We start from the raw sequence: 14,719 nt of genomic DNA on the forward strand, positions 1-14,719 counted from the left end.
AAATAACACTATGTTCATATTGTGAATTGCCTAAACAAGAAGAATAGCACAAGGCAAAGACAATGTATGCTGGCAGTTAAAAAAAAATCTCTCCAAGATATTGTTTATCTTTCAGTCATTGGGTGATTCTCAAGTTAAAATTTGAGAAATTGCTGCCTGGGAGATCGTCAAAAGACTGCAGAGCAGAACTCATAGATTTCATCATCACATTTCTTAACTAAATTCAGAATTAACCAAACAACGGATCCACGGAATATGTTGAAACCTCTTCCGAACAGGTGACAAATCCAAAGAAGCCGTGAGGTTTCGCTGAAACCTCTCGTTAAAATTCTGCCAAAAGGTGCAGTAATGGCGCTCTCACCAGTCGAAGGCAGTCTGCCGCTTGGAGTGGTTCGCCATGGCAACGGGATCCCCTGGTACGACGGGGACGACTGGGCCCCGGCCCTGTCCGACGCCGTCGTGGAAAGAAGAGGAATTGTCCGGCCTGGGTGAAGGGACTGGGGGACGGGCGGAGCAAAAGTGAGTCCAGATTTACTACGATAACTTCACTGAGGGAAGAGGAAATCTGTCATCAAGAGCAGATACTAGAGTTAGGACATATAGGACACTGAAATAGTTTTTAAATTTGCTTTATTTGAACCAAGTTGCACAATCAAATAAAAGTCTTCCATCATTGGGTGTGAACACAAGTACATTTCGGACACAAGTACACAACTAGATATTCAAAAGTTGTTATTTAACCCTTTAACGCCTTAACACACCAATTCCGATTCCTTGTATGTTGCAGGTGCGCTTGACAGAGTCCTTTACGATTCTCTGAGCGAGCTGCGACCGTGATTAATAATGTGTAATGGGGGCTATGGGGGTAATGGGGAAGGGGTGTGATGAGTGTGCAGGTGTTGACTTTCCGCCAAACATCGCACCAAACCATTTTACTGATTAGCTGGCCCGGCTCTTTGGCTGATGTGTGCTAATAAGCAACATTTGGTCGGCGTAACGCTTGGCAACCTGTGTGCACTTGAAGGCACGTGAAGAAACACCCTTGCTGTAACGGGGCTTTGTGTTCTTTCATCCTTCTGTCATACTCCCTGAGAATCCCGAAAGAAAGAACGCATTCTCATCAAAAGCTACAAGCAAATAATCTCACCACATCCCAATGGTTACATTTATTAATAGAATATATCTAAATGGAAAAACTATTAGCAATATCCAAAAACAAGGTTGATTCATTTAATGAAATATGGGCTGCTTATATCACTGACATAAGTCTTCCTAAGTGGGGGCAATGTCGTGGTGTTTTGGGGCATGTAGGGATCCTCCTGGTCTCTTCGTGGCTCTGCTGTTGGGTGGGTGTTGGAACGTCCGTGGCGCTTAGTCCTGTGGTCGTTGGGGGGTCCCGGGGTCCCACAGGGTGTTCGGGGGGCCGGGTGAGGGCGCCCGCTCTTGTTCCTGGGTTGAGCTGGCCTGTCTTCGGGTATGGGTTTGGGGCTCGGGTTGTGGGTGCGGGTTGAGAGTTCGGGTCTTGGCCCCATGGTCAGTGGGTCGGAGCGCCGGGGTGATCGCGGGGATCACCATGTGGCCTCCTTCGGCGGTGGGCGGACTCCTGTCGTCACACCAGGCTGCCGGGGTGCCTGTCCTCTAGCGCCCTGGGTGCGCCAGGCGTTTGTCACTGGGGGGGCGGGCTGTGGGTGAGGAGGCCTTCTGCCGCCCTCTGTGCTCGGTGACCAGGGACTGACCAGGGGCCTGATGGGGGCGCGGAGCTTGGGCCACTTTGCGCCCGTGGCTGGTCACTGTAGGTTGGGTGCCTCCAGGTACGGGAGGTGGGTGCGCTACGGCGTGGTCGGGTCCGCTTCACCTATCTCTCCCAGTGCCAAAACTCATACTCAGTACACCACACAATAGGCCTAGGGCTTGTGGGATGCGTGGGGTTCAAGCTATGTGAGTGGGGATGTGGCGTGCTGTTACTCTGAACAACACTCCACCAGACCAGGGTCTACGGGGCAGGAGGGGTGCGATTGATTCAGAGGGGGTGGCTAATATCCGGGTGCCCTGCGCTGAGCACACTCTGGTGCGTGGATGGGCACTCGGGGTGGGGCCTGGTTCCGGGCCTGCGGTCTGTGCCTGGCGCCCGCGGCCTAGATTCTGAGCCTACGGCTGCGTCTTTTGCCTGCACTTGGGGGTGGGTTGTATGTGTGCGGCCCGGGGTTGGGGGGGTCCCCTCGTGCTCCCTGGGACTGGGTTATGCCCCTCGGGGCCGGGTGTGGGGGTTACTCCGCGGGCTTCAGGCATCGCTGGGGGCCCAGGGGTCTGATGCTGACACACACACATACAGGCGGTCCCATCAGACACACACACACACACCACCAACACCTGCTTTGAACGAACCCCAGCACCCTCCTGGTTGCATATCTCTCTCCTTTCCTCCCTCATTTACTACGATAACTAGGACAGGAAGAGGCCAGGTGCCCAATTGCTGTTCCAAATTTCCTGGACCTGATGAACTCTGTTAACTGATTTTCAATAGATGTTGTCGTCCAATTTTTATGTTTTTGTGTACATGTTGTTTGGTTCTATGTTTACTTGTCTCACCGGTGGTGAATCTCCCCCTCTTGGAGTAGTAATTAGTTGTTTATAGACACAAACATGGTAAAATAGTTCTCCAAAGAGGGGGGTTGGTGGTGGTTCTGCATATCCAAAATCTGTGCTCTTGTCATTCATCCACAGGCAGAGTTATTGCAGCGGTTCTTGATGATTTAAGAATTATTAAAGAGTTGCATTGCAGGTTGAGAACTTGAACTCCACTTGCAGACTAACTCTGCCTATATGCAATAGCATACAAATACTGAGTGTTGTATGCCCAGCATGCTGACAGCAAAGGTTAAAAAAAAAAAACACCTCCAAGCAATCTGCATATCTGTCTATTCATAAGGCTTAAGTGGTGTCATATGCCATAACACATTGCCATTACACAACAGTTCCATAAACAAGGCCCCAGTATGTCATGTTATATCATGTTAAGTAGTGGTCGCTTAACACAGCGGATTCCCAGAACTCGTCAAAGAAATTTAAAAAGGTTATTCCAACAAAACAACTCAACCTATACTTGCCGTCGTATGATGACAATCATGACACCAGATCACACCATTGGTAAGCTCGAAAAATACTTGTGATGTGATGTGATGACAAGGTTAGAGTCATCACATGGAATCTGTGACGATGCCTGAATTGTACTGTTTGTGAATTACATCAAACTCAGTTATTAGATTGTGGGATTCGATTGCGGAAGAGAGATTTGTTGTTTTGTTCCCGTTTTAAACTTTTCCTCCTTGACACTTCTTGGGAGTTGTGCTTTCCCCTCTGAGGGCCTCGGGCTGCCGGTGTTCAAAATTCCCACATACAGTAAAGTGTCATCCTTTGAGATTAAACGGTATAATACAGAATAAACTTTATTATTGTATTTTTGAGCAGCAGCTTTTGATCATTGTAAATAAAGATGGGACTGATCCGATACAATATCCGGTGCTGATACTGACGTCATTCAGTCATCGGATATTGGACTGACGTCGCCGGTCCAAATCCCATTCCGTGGTCTGCATCCTACAGAATTAAACTCGGCAAATCATTGATCTGCCAAGCGCAATTAAAAGCGTGCTTAAATAGGAACTGGCAGTTGGAGCTGGGCAAACCATCACTCATTAAAACCAAAATAATTTTGTATTCTTTTTCGCAGCAAGCTCTCCCATGATTGCATCCGCTGACAATCCTTGTTCCACCCGAGCGGCCCCGCCCGCTGCGCACGGCACACGCCATGGACGCTGCATTGACTGCTTCGACTCGTTGCTGCGATACGTCAACATTGCCGCCCTATTGGAATGGGCAAGACTGGCCTGGAAACAAATACTAAGTAAACGGGGGAGCTGCGTTTTTTGTGGACAAAAAGCAGTGTAACTATTACATTTCTCAACCAATTTCCATGAGACATTTTTATATTCAAAGGTTTATGATTTACATGGAGTAGAAAAAAAAGACTTCACGTAGGAAAAAAAAAAAAGGAGCTCTGGTATCAGAATCAGTATCGGTATCGGCACATACAGGTACGTATCGGAATTGGATTGGAACTGCAAAAAAAAAGGTGGATCGGTGCATCTCCAATTGTAAATAGAGTCTTGTGTAAAAAAGTGCTTCATTGTGGTCAACCGTATTCTGAAACTGCACCTTGTTCAACTTTGGCACCTATGCAAGTCACCTTTACGATAACACTCATACTTCTATCGCTACAACTACTGCACTTCCGAAGCTACGACGAAAAGGCGGTGGATAACGCTCGTTTGAACGGCTTCATCTACAAGCACACAATAAGCGCAGACATACCGTTTGTGTAAATACACCAGAGATTGCCGTTGTTGTTGTTGTTGTTTACCTCGGTAGAAGCTGCCCACTCTTCGAGGCATGGACTCGCTGAAGATCATGTGGTTCTCCTTGGAAGACCCTCCGTCCTCGCCGTGGAGGTCACGGTACACGCCCACCTAGGATAGCAGGCAGATAGAAACAGGAAGACACACACACACACGCACGCACGCACACACGCACACACACACACACACACAAACAAAATCATCATAAGTGAGTGAGAAGCCAGAGACCCTCTATCTTTAGCTTTTAGGGTCGCAGTAAAAATCACAAGACCGGCGACGTACGTCTCACCCCAAACCCTAGCTACCGCACTCCCTTTCAGCTTGAAAGAAATCACCAGACACCGGGACAATTTTAGAAGTTTCATTTATAACGGCATCGTGCAGTGAGGGGTGGGGGTGTGGGGGGGGGTCGTCAACAGAAAAAAAAGCTATGGAGACTAGACAGTACACAGTAGGCGGAGAAGCTGTATGCGTTGGCTCGGACCTCGTTTTTCGAGCGCTGTGCATGAAAAGCGGCAGCGTTGTCCCTCGTGGAGTCTTTGATGGCGGCGCAAGGGCGGCTCATGTCTTTTGGGGACGGCTCGCTCTGTTGGGAAGACGGGGACAGGTGAAGGTCAAAGCGGACAGGGGTGTGTGGCGCGGCGGCAGGCGGCGGGCGGACTTGACGATGTGAGCCAGCAACAGACACGCGCACAGATTAGATATATTAATGCAAACTTGCCCAATTTCTATTTTATCTATCTATCTATCTATCTATCTATCTATCTATCTATCTATCTATCTATCTATCTATCATCTCCTGATAGAGAAGGACTGAGCGCTACTAACCCTGGTCATGTCTTCGGTGCAGTCCTCTCTGGAGGAGCTCACCGAGTGTCCGGTGAGGGTGGTGCGGTGCTGGAGCTGGGGGGAGAGGAGCTGGAGGCTGCTGGCCCGGGTGGGGACCCCCTGTCCAGGCGCCGGCAGGCCACCTAGGCCCGTCTCGGCCCCGTGGGGCCTGTGGCGCTCCCTCCGCACGTACATGGAGTGGCGGTGGGGTCTCTGCTGCGAGGAGAAGGGCGAGGTGTAGCCCAGGCCGTAGTGGTATGACTCGTGGGGGGACGGCAGGGTGTGGGTGGAAGGCATTCCTGCCCCCCCCGGGTCCAGGAGCTCCGGAGCTTTGTTCATCTCCTCTGTGGGTACAGAGACGTCAAAACATTTACTGATTGAAAACACACGCATCACCATCTGCTTTTTTTTTTTTCCCAACCATTCTGGGTTTAGTCAATGTCTTCTTGTCGTAAAGGGAGTCTTGTGCATAATCCACTCAATTTAGTGTATTGAAATATCTGAAAATATTTGAATATTCATTGAATTATATTAAAAGGCGGGGTTGATTACAGTTCATTTTATTTGAATAACAACTAATTAAACACAGACAATAACTTGGCTTATCTTTTTTTGAGCTGCCTTGGTATGGATCGCACAGTGGGTTTTTTTCTTTCAATGAGGAAACTGAGGAAAATAAATACAAGACCTAAAATAAAAACATGCTGTTTTTTTGTTTCGTTTGGAGAAACGCAATAGCCCATTGCTATAAACATCATATATCAATGATTCTACATTTGTATGTCCTGACACAAACATCCAAATGTATGTGGATGACACTGTCATTGATGTACATGGTAGCACTATGACTTGTGCTCATGAACTCACAAACCCCATGGTTCATGTAACAACATGGTTAAAACAATGCCGTTTGCAACTAACTGTGAACGGCATGCATGTTCTTCACCAAGCAAACGGTTCCAGTATAGAGCCAGATGTCTCTGTATCAGTTGAGAGGCTACAAGCCAGAATTGGAATGCAAGTACCTTGGAGTTCTGATTGATTCCAAACCTTCTTTCAAGGCTTGGGTGAAAAAGGTCTGTAACCGGGTCGAAGTCAATCTTTTCGAACCTCATTCAAGATCACATGTCAACACAGGAGGCTTAGCTATACATGCATTCTATTACCACTACTCTCAAACCTTTACAGTCTTTTTATAAACAAACACTGAAAATCCTTAACAAGAAATCGGTACATTTTCATTTTCAAAAATATATAACTTGTTGAATTGGGAAAATGTGATTAAAAATGTAAATGTGTTTGTCTTATGTGCAAGATTATATATGGCTTGACTAATATCGACAGTTGATAAACCGCTCAGACAGTTTATCAACACAAGAACCAGTGCATATCGGTTCACAAGAGGTGCAGGAGGAGAGGATTACATTATACCACTCAGAAAATGTACTTTCACTCAGTCTGCTTTCTCTGTTAAAGCTGCACTACAATGGAACTCCATCCCGGCGACTATTAGAGAATTGGACACGTACGGTATATTTAGAGCTCATTTAAATAAATTGTTCATTAGTACTCAGCTCGGTCAGCACTCAAGCTCAATTACACCTTATTGTCCTCAGTCTGGCCGTGCTCAACTTCCCTTGCTGTCTGCTGTCGTGTGCCCAGTCACACCGCCAGCGACTGGGCTTCTGTGCACCGGGCGTTTGTGGGTGTGTCGGCTCAAAATCGACTGGCTGTTGTGGGCACCCCAACAATACAAACATCTCTCTCTTTTTCCATATTTAATATACATTATATAGATAGACGGGGCTGTCTGTACTTTTTAAAATTGAAATAGTGGAGCTAACTTTACTTCGCAAAATTAATTACCTCTTTAAAAAATGATGTATATCATCTTGCCATCTCTTAAAATAAACAATTGTCCTTATTGGAGAATTTTTTTATTGGAGTATTTTATCAATAGTTTAAGGGACGTTTTTCATTTAAAAAACAGCCTAATCATGAACTATTACGCAGTCGTCCGAGCATCCCATTCTCCAAGGCTCAGCGCCATTGAGAGTGTATCCACCCTCCTATTGGCTGTTGGCCCATGCTCGGTGCTGCTCATTTGCATAAAGTTGAAACCTGCTCAACTCTCCTTGTCGCCGTGAGCTCGTCGCCGGTCGTCGCTCCTCCCCTTGCAGCTTGATGAAGCCGAGCTCCGTTTGAAATGCATTGCAGCCTGTCCCTTTGCAGCGCATGTTCTGCATGCTTAGAAATTATGTTAATAATTTCAATCTTATATTTTGTTTTTATATTCTGTTTTTAGGGTGACCCTGTAACATCTGTCACGGGGGCTACAAATGAAAAATTGCCTCTCGGCTAACTCTGCAGCATTTACAGCAATGTTTATTAATGTGCATTGTCCCTGTTAGATAAACTAACAAATTTATAAATAAAATAGAATGGCAGGAAGATGTGTATTGACATAACTGTAAGGAGTATGTGTCTTTAATTATTTAGCATTAACTTACTAAATTAGTGGACAGTTAATAATAATAACAACAAGGGAACCCATGATCACCCCCTTCCAGTTAATCAAATATTTAATTGGTGAATAACCCAAGAAACTAACCCCACCCTAAACCCACTTGGAGCTTGGGCTGTGCGATACAGCCAAATTCTTCTATTCCGATATAGGTAATTAAAAATCTCGATAACGATATATATATCACGATATAGCACGTTTTCTGTATATTCAATTAATAAAAACGTTATATTTAAAAAATACATGGTGAAGCCTATTTTAATTAGATTTGTGACGTGGCGCAGCAGGGGCTCTCAAATTCACAGAAACTAAGCGGGGAAAAATTGAGCTTGTTTGCAAAATTGAAGATGTAAACTTGCATTCAACGAAACATTGAACTAAAACGCTATCGACAAACAAGCGGGTACTTTGGTTCGGCTCAGTAGTCATCCCTCAATGTTGTATTATCCATGAATGTTGCCATCATCCAATTGAAGATATTCTTATCAAACACAAGTTTATCATCAACACACACAAAGGACAGTGTTTTTTTTTCCGCTCCAACGTGCAGATAACGTAAAGCACCGTGACTCCAAATGAAATAAAACATGGCTGTAAAGCAGTTCTGCTGCTGATTTGTGAGGTGGTGATAGAAATGGGATGAAAAATATATATACTAGTAATTTCTATATCATCTTATGATATTATTCATCATACTGCACAGCCGTACCTGGAGCCAAGGTTTTGTGTCTGGATTTGTGTCGGGAGGAGGAGTCCAGCGTGCTACTCTCCATCCGGACGTTGCCGCTGCTACGGGAGGCAGGGCTGTGGCCCGAGCGGTCGCTGTGCCGCGTGGATGGGCTCCCGGGGGGCCCCGGTGGCCCTGCAGCGGAGTTGAGGTCCAGACAGCTGGCTGGGAAGAAGCGTGGCCCGGCCCCCACCCCCACCCCCGCCGGGGCATTCGAGGACGGATCGTCCGGGTGGAGCCGCCCGTCGCTGATGTTCCCCAAGGACTTGGCGTCGCTCAAGGCGCTGTGGCTCTTGGACAGACTCAGGTAAGAGGCCGAGCTTTTGGAGGAGGAGGACATCGAGCCGTGGGCCGAGTCCGCCATGCTGTGGGCGTGTCGGCCATGTTGTTTCTCCGCCCCGGACTGCAGCGTGTTAGTCTTTCCCTCCAGGAAGCCGTGGCGGCCGCTCTGCTGCGGCTGCTGCTGGGAGCGAGAGGAACCGGGCTTGCCGTGGACGTATTTGGCCCCGGGCTCCGGCAGCTTAGTCGGGGGCCCCAGGTTGAAGTCGAACTCCGTCTTGCCTTTGGCCTCTTTGGGGCTGAGCAGGTGCGGTAGGTTGTTGTTGGCCAGGTCCTTGCTGCTGGAGGCCGAGCGGTTGAGGGTCTGGGACATGTACTGGCTCTTGTGGTGCAGGGTGGGGCTCAGGCTGGACGGAGTCGCTTTGTTGCCGTTGAGGAAGCTGTCGTTGCCGAGGTGATGGAGGTCACCGTGGCGAGGGAGACTGGAACATTCTTTGCTGTTGGAGCGACGGTTGCTTGAGCTCTTCACGTGACTCCTGAACATAAAAACAAAAAATCGGATTCAGATTCAGAGTGCGTTTTTATTTTTATTTTTTTCATTTTTCATCAGGTGAGTTTGCTCAAAGAGGAATGTTGACGGAAGAAAAATCCCAGGAATTATTTTATTCAGATTCTACAACTTAGTACTCGGCTTAAAAGCTTATCATTGACGACTTTTTTGCTTGAATTCATTACTAAAGTAAAACAATTAATACAAAAAATAACCTACTCCAAACAAGTTGAATCTTTAACATCTGGTCATAGTAAAATAAGTCCATTGAATTCCTATCAGGGTAGTTTCGTTGTAAAAGACGGTTCTTCAATGGGACAGAGAAAGGGTTTTCAGGCCCAAATTCCAAGGACAATGTGACAGCACAGATGACCCCGAACAAAAAGGGGTAATCTGACCTGGTTGGGACGGTGTTTTCTCCGTGGTGGTGCGTTTTCCTTTTGGACGAGCGAGGCGGGTTGGGGGAGGCGGGCGACGGCCTCTCCCCCTCCGCCTGCCTCAGCGGCTGGAAGGCCGGGTGGTTTAAGCTCTGCTCCGTCAGGTAGCGCTCGGTCGGGGTCAGCAGCAACAGGTTCTGTCCAGGAGGGGAGGGGACGCACACACACACACACACACGCGCGCACATGCGCGCACACACACACGCACGCGTGCGCGCACGCACGCACGCACGCACGCACGCACACACACACACACACACACACACACACACACACACACACACACACACACACACACACACACACACACACACACACACACACACACACACACACACACACACACACAGTAAGAAAAACCAAACATTTAGTAGTTTGACTCCCAAATGTTCTTAGTACAAATATCAAACACTGACAAGCTTTAGCAAACACATGAAGTGGTTCGTGCCGGCCCAGGTCACCCCCTGGACATGCACATGTACAGTAAAGGACGTTCCCGTATATATATATATTTTTAACGACCCATTGTTGATCTGAAATAACATGGCCTATTTTCTCACCTCATATATTCTCGGAAGCAAGAACTTTACTGGCTGATAGGTGAAATAGCGTTTTTTTGCCCAAGCCGCCATGGATCTTCTACTATTCAGACAAGCTTGCGGTTATGGCGAGGCTCATGGGTGCTGGTGAATTTTTGCGGAGAAAAAGCAGGTGACAGTGGTAACCCAGTGCCACTGCATCCTCTCTTAGTCTAGTTTCACCATGCAGGAGTCTCCCAGGATTGCATGCTGAGCGGTTGTTGAAGTTATTGTTCAAAATAAAATCTTCAATTGGGGAAAAAAATAGTGGGGAAAAATAGTCATGTGTGTGGAGCAAGGAGTTCGACCTGTCTTACTTTCATCAAATCCAGCATAAGACCGCTGAGGATGCCCAGGTACCTCCGCTCCAAGGTCTGGGGGTGAGTGACAGAGGGAAACTGGAGAAGGACCGATAGATTGGATCAGAGTGATAATTCCTCTTTATCAAGTACAATAACTTGTGAACAATATCAATGAAAACAAATATAACCTACAAGAAAAAATGAGAGACTCAAGTTCTCCATCGCTTAGAGATCACACTTAAGTGACACAACCTTGGATTGGATTAACACACACACACACACACACACACACACACACACACACACACACCCTCGGTCATATGCACAAAGTGTTGTTGGGTTTTCTGGGACATTTTTCCTTGCTGCTATAGTGAACATTAACCAATCTCATGAGTCATAGCAATCCACTCAGTCATGGTGCTGGGAACATAGCCACCAGGCATCTGGAAGAGGGGAGGCGAGAGGAGAGAGAGAGAGAGAAATATCGAAGGAGAGAGAATGACACAGTGTGTGTGACAGAGTAAGATGGGTATAGAGAGAAAAAGAGAGAGAGAGCAAGCAAGAGAGAGAGAGAGAGAGAAACGGAAGTGATGGAGATGAGCGACGAGGAGGAGAGAAGAGGGGACTTTCCCACCCTGATTCCATGGAAGCGAGGGTTGTTGTAGAAGAGTTTCATCTGCTCGTTTGGAAGAGGACCCAGTACCTTCTGAATGGTGAAGAGCTAAGGAGGAGGAGGAACTACGTGAATATAAACTCACTGATGAATAGTTTATGGCACAGCGGTGGCTGAGTATAGGAAAAATACAGCCTAAATAAAGCCTAACCCAGATCCCACCATTTAGAGTACCCTGCTTTATCCAAGATAGAAAGATAGAAAGATAGACAGACAGACAGACAGACAGACAGACAGACAGACAGACAGACAGACAGACAGACAGACAGACAGACAGACAGACAGACAGACAGACAGACAGACAGACAGACAGACAGACAGACAGACAGACAGACAGACAGACAGACAGACAGACAAATAGATAGATAGATAGATAGATAGATAGATAGATAGATAGATAGATAGATAGATAGACAGATAGATAGATAGATAGATAGGTTCATTATATAATTAGCTAAACAGGCAGACAGGCAGACAGACACAGACAGGCAGACAGATAGACAGACATCGTTATGTAGCCACATAGACCCCCCTGGTGCACATTCTCCTTTGAGCGTTTATATACAGCGTTCACTGCTGGCCTGCATCAGACCTGCAGCTCGTGGCTGAGGTGGGAATACCATGAGGAAGTGGGCGGATTACTGAGAAGGAGGATAGTATACAGAGCAATATACAATGTCAGCATGGATAATGGCCTGCTCGTGAATATACTATCAATTGCTAAAGGATGAGGTGGGTAAGTAGGTGAGTACACTCTTTAATAAATAAAGAGGTGGGTAACTAGGTATTATACTGTAACTTGCTAAAGAAGGAGATCCAACATTGCATTATTCCGAAACTCCAATAATCGGAAAAATGTCGGGTTCGAGATGGTTAAGTTTAGGTACAAGGTGAGAGATGGTCCATGTCCAATAGATTTTTTCGGACTATCGGGCTTTCGGGATGAATGGGCCATGGGAACAAAGGCATGACACCTTGTCCACTGCTCAAAAAAAAGGCGGCTGACTTGGTGAGTATACTGTAACTTGCTAAATAAAGAGGAGGCTGCCTCTAGCTTGTGCTCACTCACCTGATCTATTTCACTTTCACCAGGAAACAGGGGCTGTCCGTCACTCAGCTCCCCAAGGATACAGCCAACAGACCACATGTCCACCGCTTTACCATAGGGAGCCCTGAGGAGAAAGATAGATTGATAGATAGATAGATAGATAGATAGATAGATAGATAGATAGATAGATAGATAGATAGATAGATAGATAGATAGATAGATAGATAGATAGATAGATAGATAGATAGATAGATAGATAGACATAGAGAGGGGTGAGAGGGTCCCATAGATAGATTGATAGATAGATAGATAGATAGATAGATAGATAGACGGATGGACGGACGGACGGACGGACGGACGGACAGACAGATAGGCAAGGCAAGGCAAGTTTATTTATATAGCACATTTCAACAAGACAATTCAAAGTGCTTCACGTAAAACATAAAAAGCATTAAGACAAAGTGCCAAGAAACACATTATAAAAGGACATAGAATGCATAAAGTAAAAATACAATAGAATACATAGAATTTTATAGTGCAGTGTAAGAAATGAATCAAAGAATCCTTGTTTTATTCTTTGTTAAATATTATTTAGCCTATTCCCCGAATAGCCTTTTACCTTGTCAAGGCGATATCCTAGCCCTGGAGAACCGGTCTGGAGATCTTTCAGTTATATGGTCACTGTTTCAGATCACTCAAGGCCGTTATAATACAGTGCACACGAGGCCACTGGTATTCAAATTTCAACAACAGGGCAATTCAAAGTGCTTTAAATTTAAATAGCACTTCAGAAGCATCGAGACAAAGTGCAAAAGTAACACATTGTAAAAGTAAGAACACATTATAAAGTTAAGAAATATAATGCATAGAATCAAGTAAGTGAGATTTCAGTGCAAGAAATGAATATTTGGTTTAGTAAAAGGCAGCGGCAAACAGAAAAGTCTTCGCCTTGATTTAAAAGAGGTCAGAGATGGAGCAGATTTTTGGGAGTTTGTTCCGGATATGTGGTGCATAAAAACTCAACGCTGCTTCTCCATCTTTAGTTTTGACTCTGGGGACAGAAAGCAAAGCTGTCCCAGACGACCTGAGAGGTCTGGATGCTTCATAACGTAGCAGAAGATCAGGAATGTATTGTGGCACTGTATGGGCCCTAGCCCATCCAGTGCTTTATAAACCAACAGTAGTATTTTGGAATCAATTGTTTGACGGACAGGAAGCCAGTGTAAAGATCTGACAACTGGACTGATATGATCCACTTTCTTGTTCTTAGTGAGGACTCGAGCAGCAGCGTTCTGAATCAACTGCAACTGTCTGATCGATCTTTTAGGGAGATCGTTAAAGACACAGTGGTGTAGTCTACTAAAGATGAATGCATGGACAAGTTTTTCCAAATCCTGCTGAGACATAAGTCCTTTAATCCTTGATATGTTCTTAAGGTGATAGAATGTTGACTTTGTAATTGTTTAAATGTGGCTGTTGAAGTTTAGGTTGGCGTCCATGACTACACCAAGATTTCTGGCTTGGTTTGTGCTTTTTAACATTACCGATTAAAGCTGAGCGCTGACTTTTAGTCGTTCTTCCTTGGCTCCAAAACAATTTCTTCAGTTTTGTTTTTATTTAATTGGAGAGATTCTGGCACATCCAATCGTTGATTTGTTCAATGCACTTACTCAGTGATTGTATTGGACCATAGTCCCCTGGTGATATGGTTATGTAAATTTGTGTGTCGTCTGCATTATTATGGTATAATATTTAGTTATTTCCAATAATCTGAGCCAGTGGAAGCATGTCGATGTTAAACAGAAGAGGCCCCAGAATGGAGCCTTGGGGAACTCCACATGTCATTTTTGTCCGCTCAGATGTGTAATTACTTATAGATAAATTTAAACCAAGTTTAGTACTGTGCCAGAAAGTCCCACCCAGTTTTCCAGTTGGTCTGATAATGTGTTGTGGTCAACTGTGCCAAATGCAGCACTGAGATCCAGTAATACTAAGACTGAGATTCTGCCACCGTCTGTGTTTAGATGGATGTCACTGAAGACCTTGACAAGAGCAGTCTCAGTGCTGTGGTGTGGTCGAAATCCTGACTGGCTGACCAGATAGACAGACAGACAGACAGACAGACAGACAGACAGACAGACAGACAGACAGATATGTTACACTCGAATCTAGAATAAAAATAATAATAATAAAGGCTGAAGATGAAAAGGAAAACATCCAAAACATAGATGGATTGCATTTTCTGGGTGCAGAATCTGATAACGATGACAATGGTATTGATGTTGGTACATCTGGCGTTGACGCCGACACTCTCAGGGAAATGGAGAAGCAGAGTTGCAGCGAGAAGCCAGGAGCTGA

The 14,719-nt window shown here is 45.7% G+C and overlaps 1 protein-coding gene across 1 annotated transcript in view; it reads right to left on the reverse strand.

The window, feature by feature from the left end:
- Positions 1-14,719, reverse strand: part of cdkl5 (cyclin dependent kinase like 5) — a gene marked incomplete at its 3' end in the record, with an annotated part of 43,659 nt that overhangs the window by 2,908 nt on the left and 26,032 nt on the right. Inside the window, exons 8-16 of the mRNA XM_079998042.1 lie at positions 12,383-12,485; positions 11,275-11,361; positions 10,656-10,736; positions 9,722-9,897; positions 8,477-9,309; positions 5,244-5,587; positions 4,900-5,001; positions 4,421-4,526; positions 362-497 (exon numbers count right to left, since the gene is read on the reverse strand). Coding sequence (XP_079854168.1) covers positions 362-497; positions 4,421-4,526; positions 4,900-5,001; positions 5,244-5,587; positions 8,477-9,309; positions 9,722-9,897; positions 10,656-10,736; positions 11,275-11,361; positions 12,383-12,485 — 1,968 coding nt within the window. The remainder of the gene's footprint in view (positions 1-361; positions 498-4,420; positions 4,527-4,899; positions 5,002-5,243; positions 5,588-8,476; positions 9,310-9,721; positions 9,898-10,655; positions 10,737-11,274; positions 11,362-12,382; positions 12,486-14,719) is intronic.

This window comes from Zeus faber, assembly GCF_960531495.2.
Source record: "Zeus faber genome assembly, chromosome: 3".
Taxonomy (NCBI): Eukaryota; Metazoa; Chordata; class Actinopteri; order Zeiformes; family Zeidae; genus Zeus; species Zeus faber.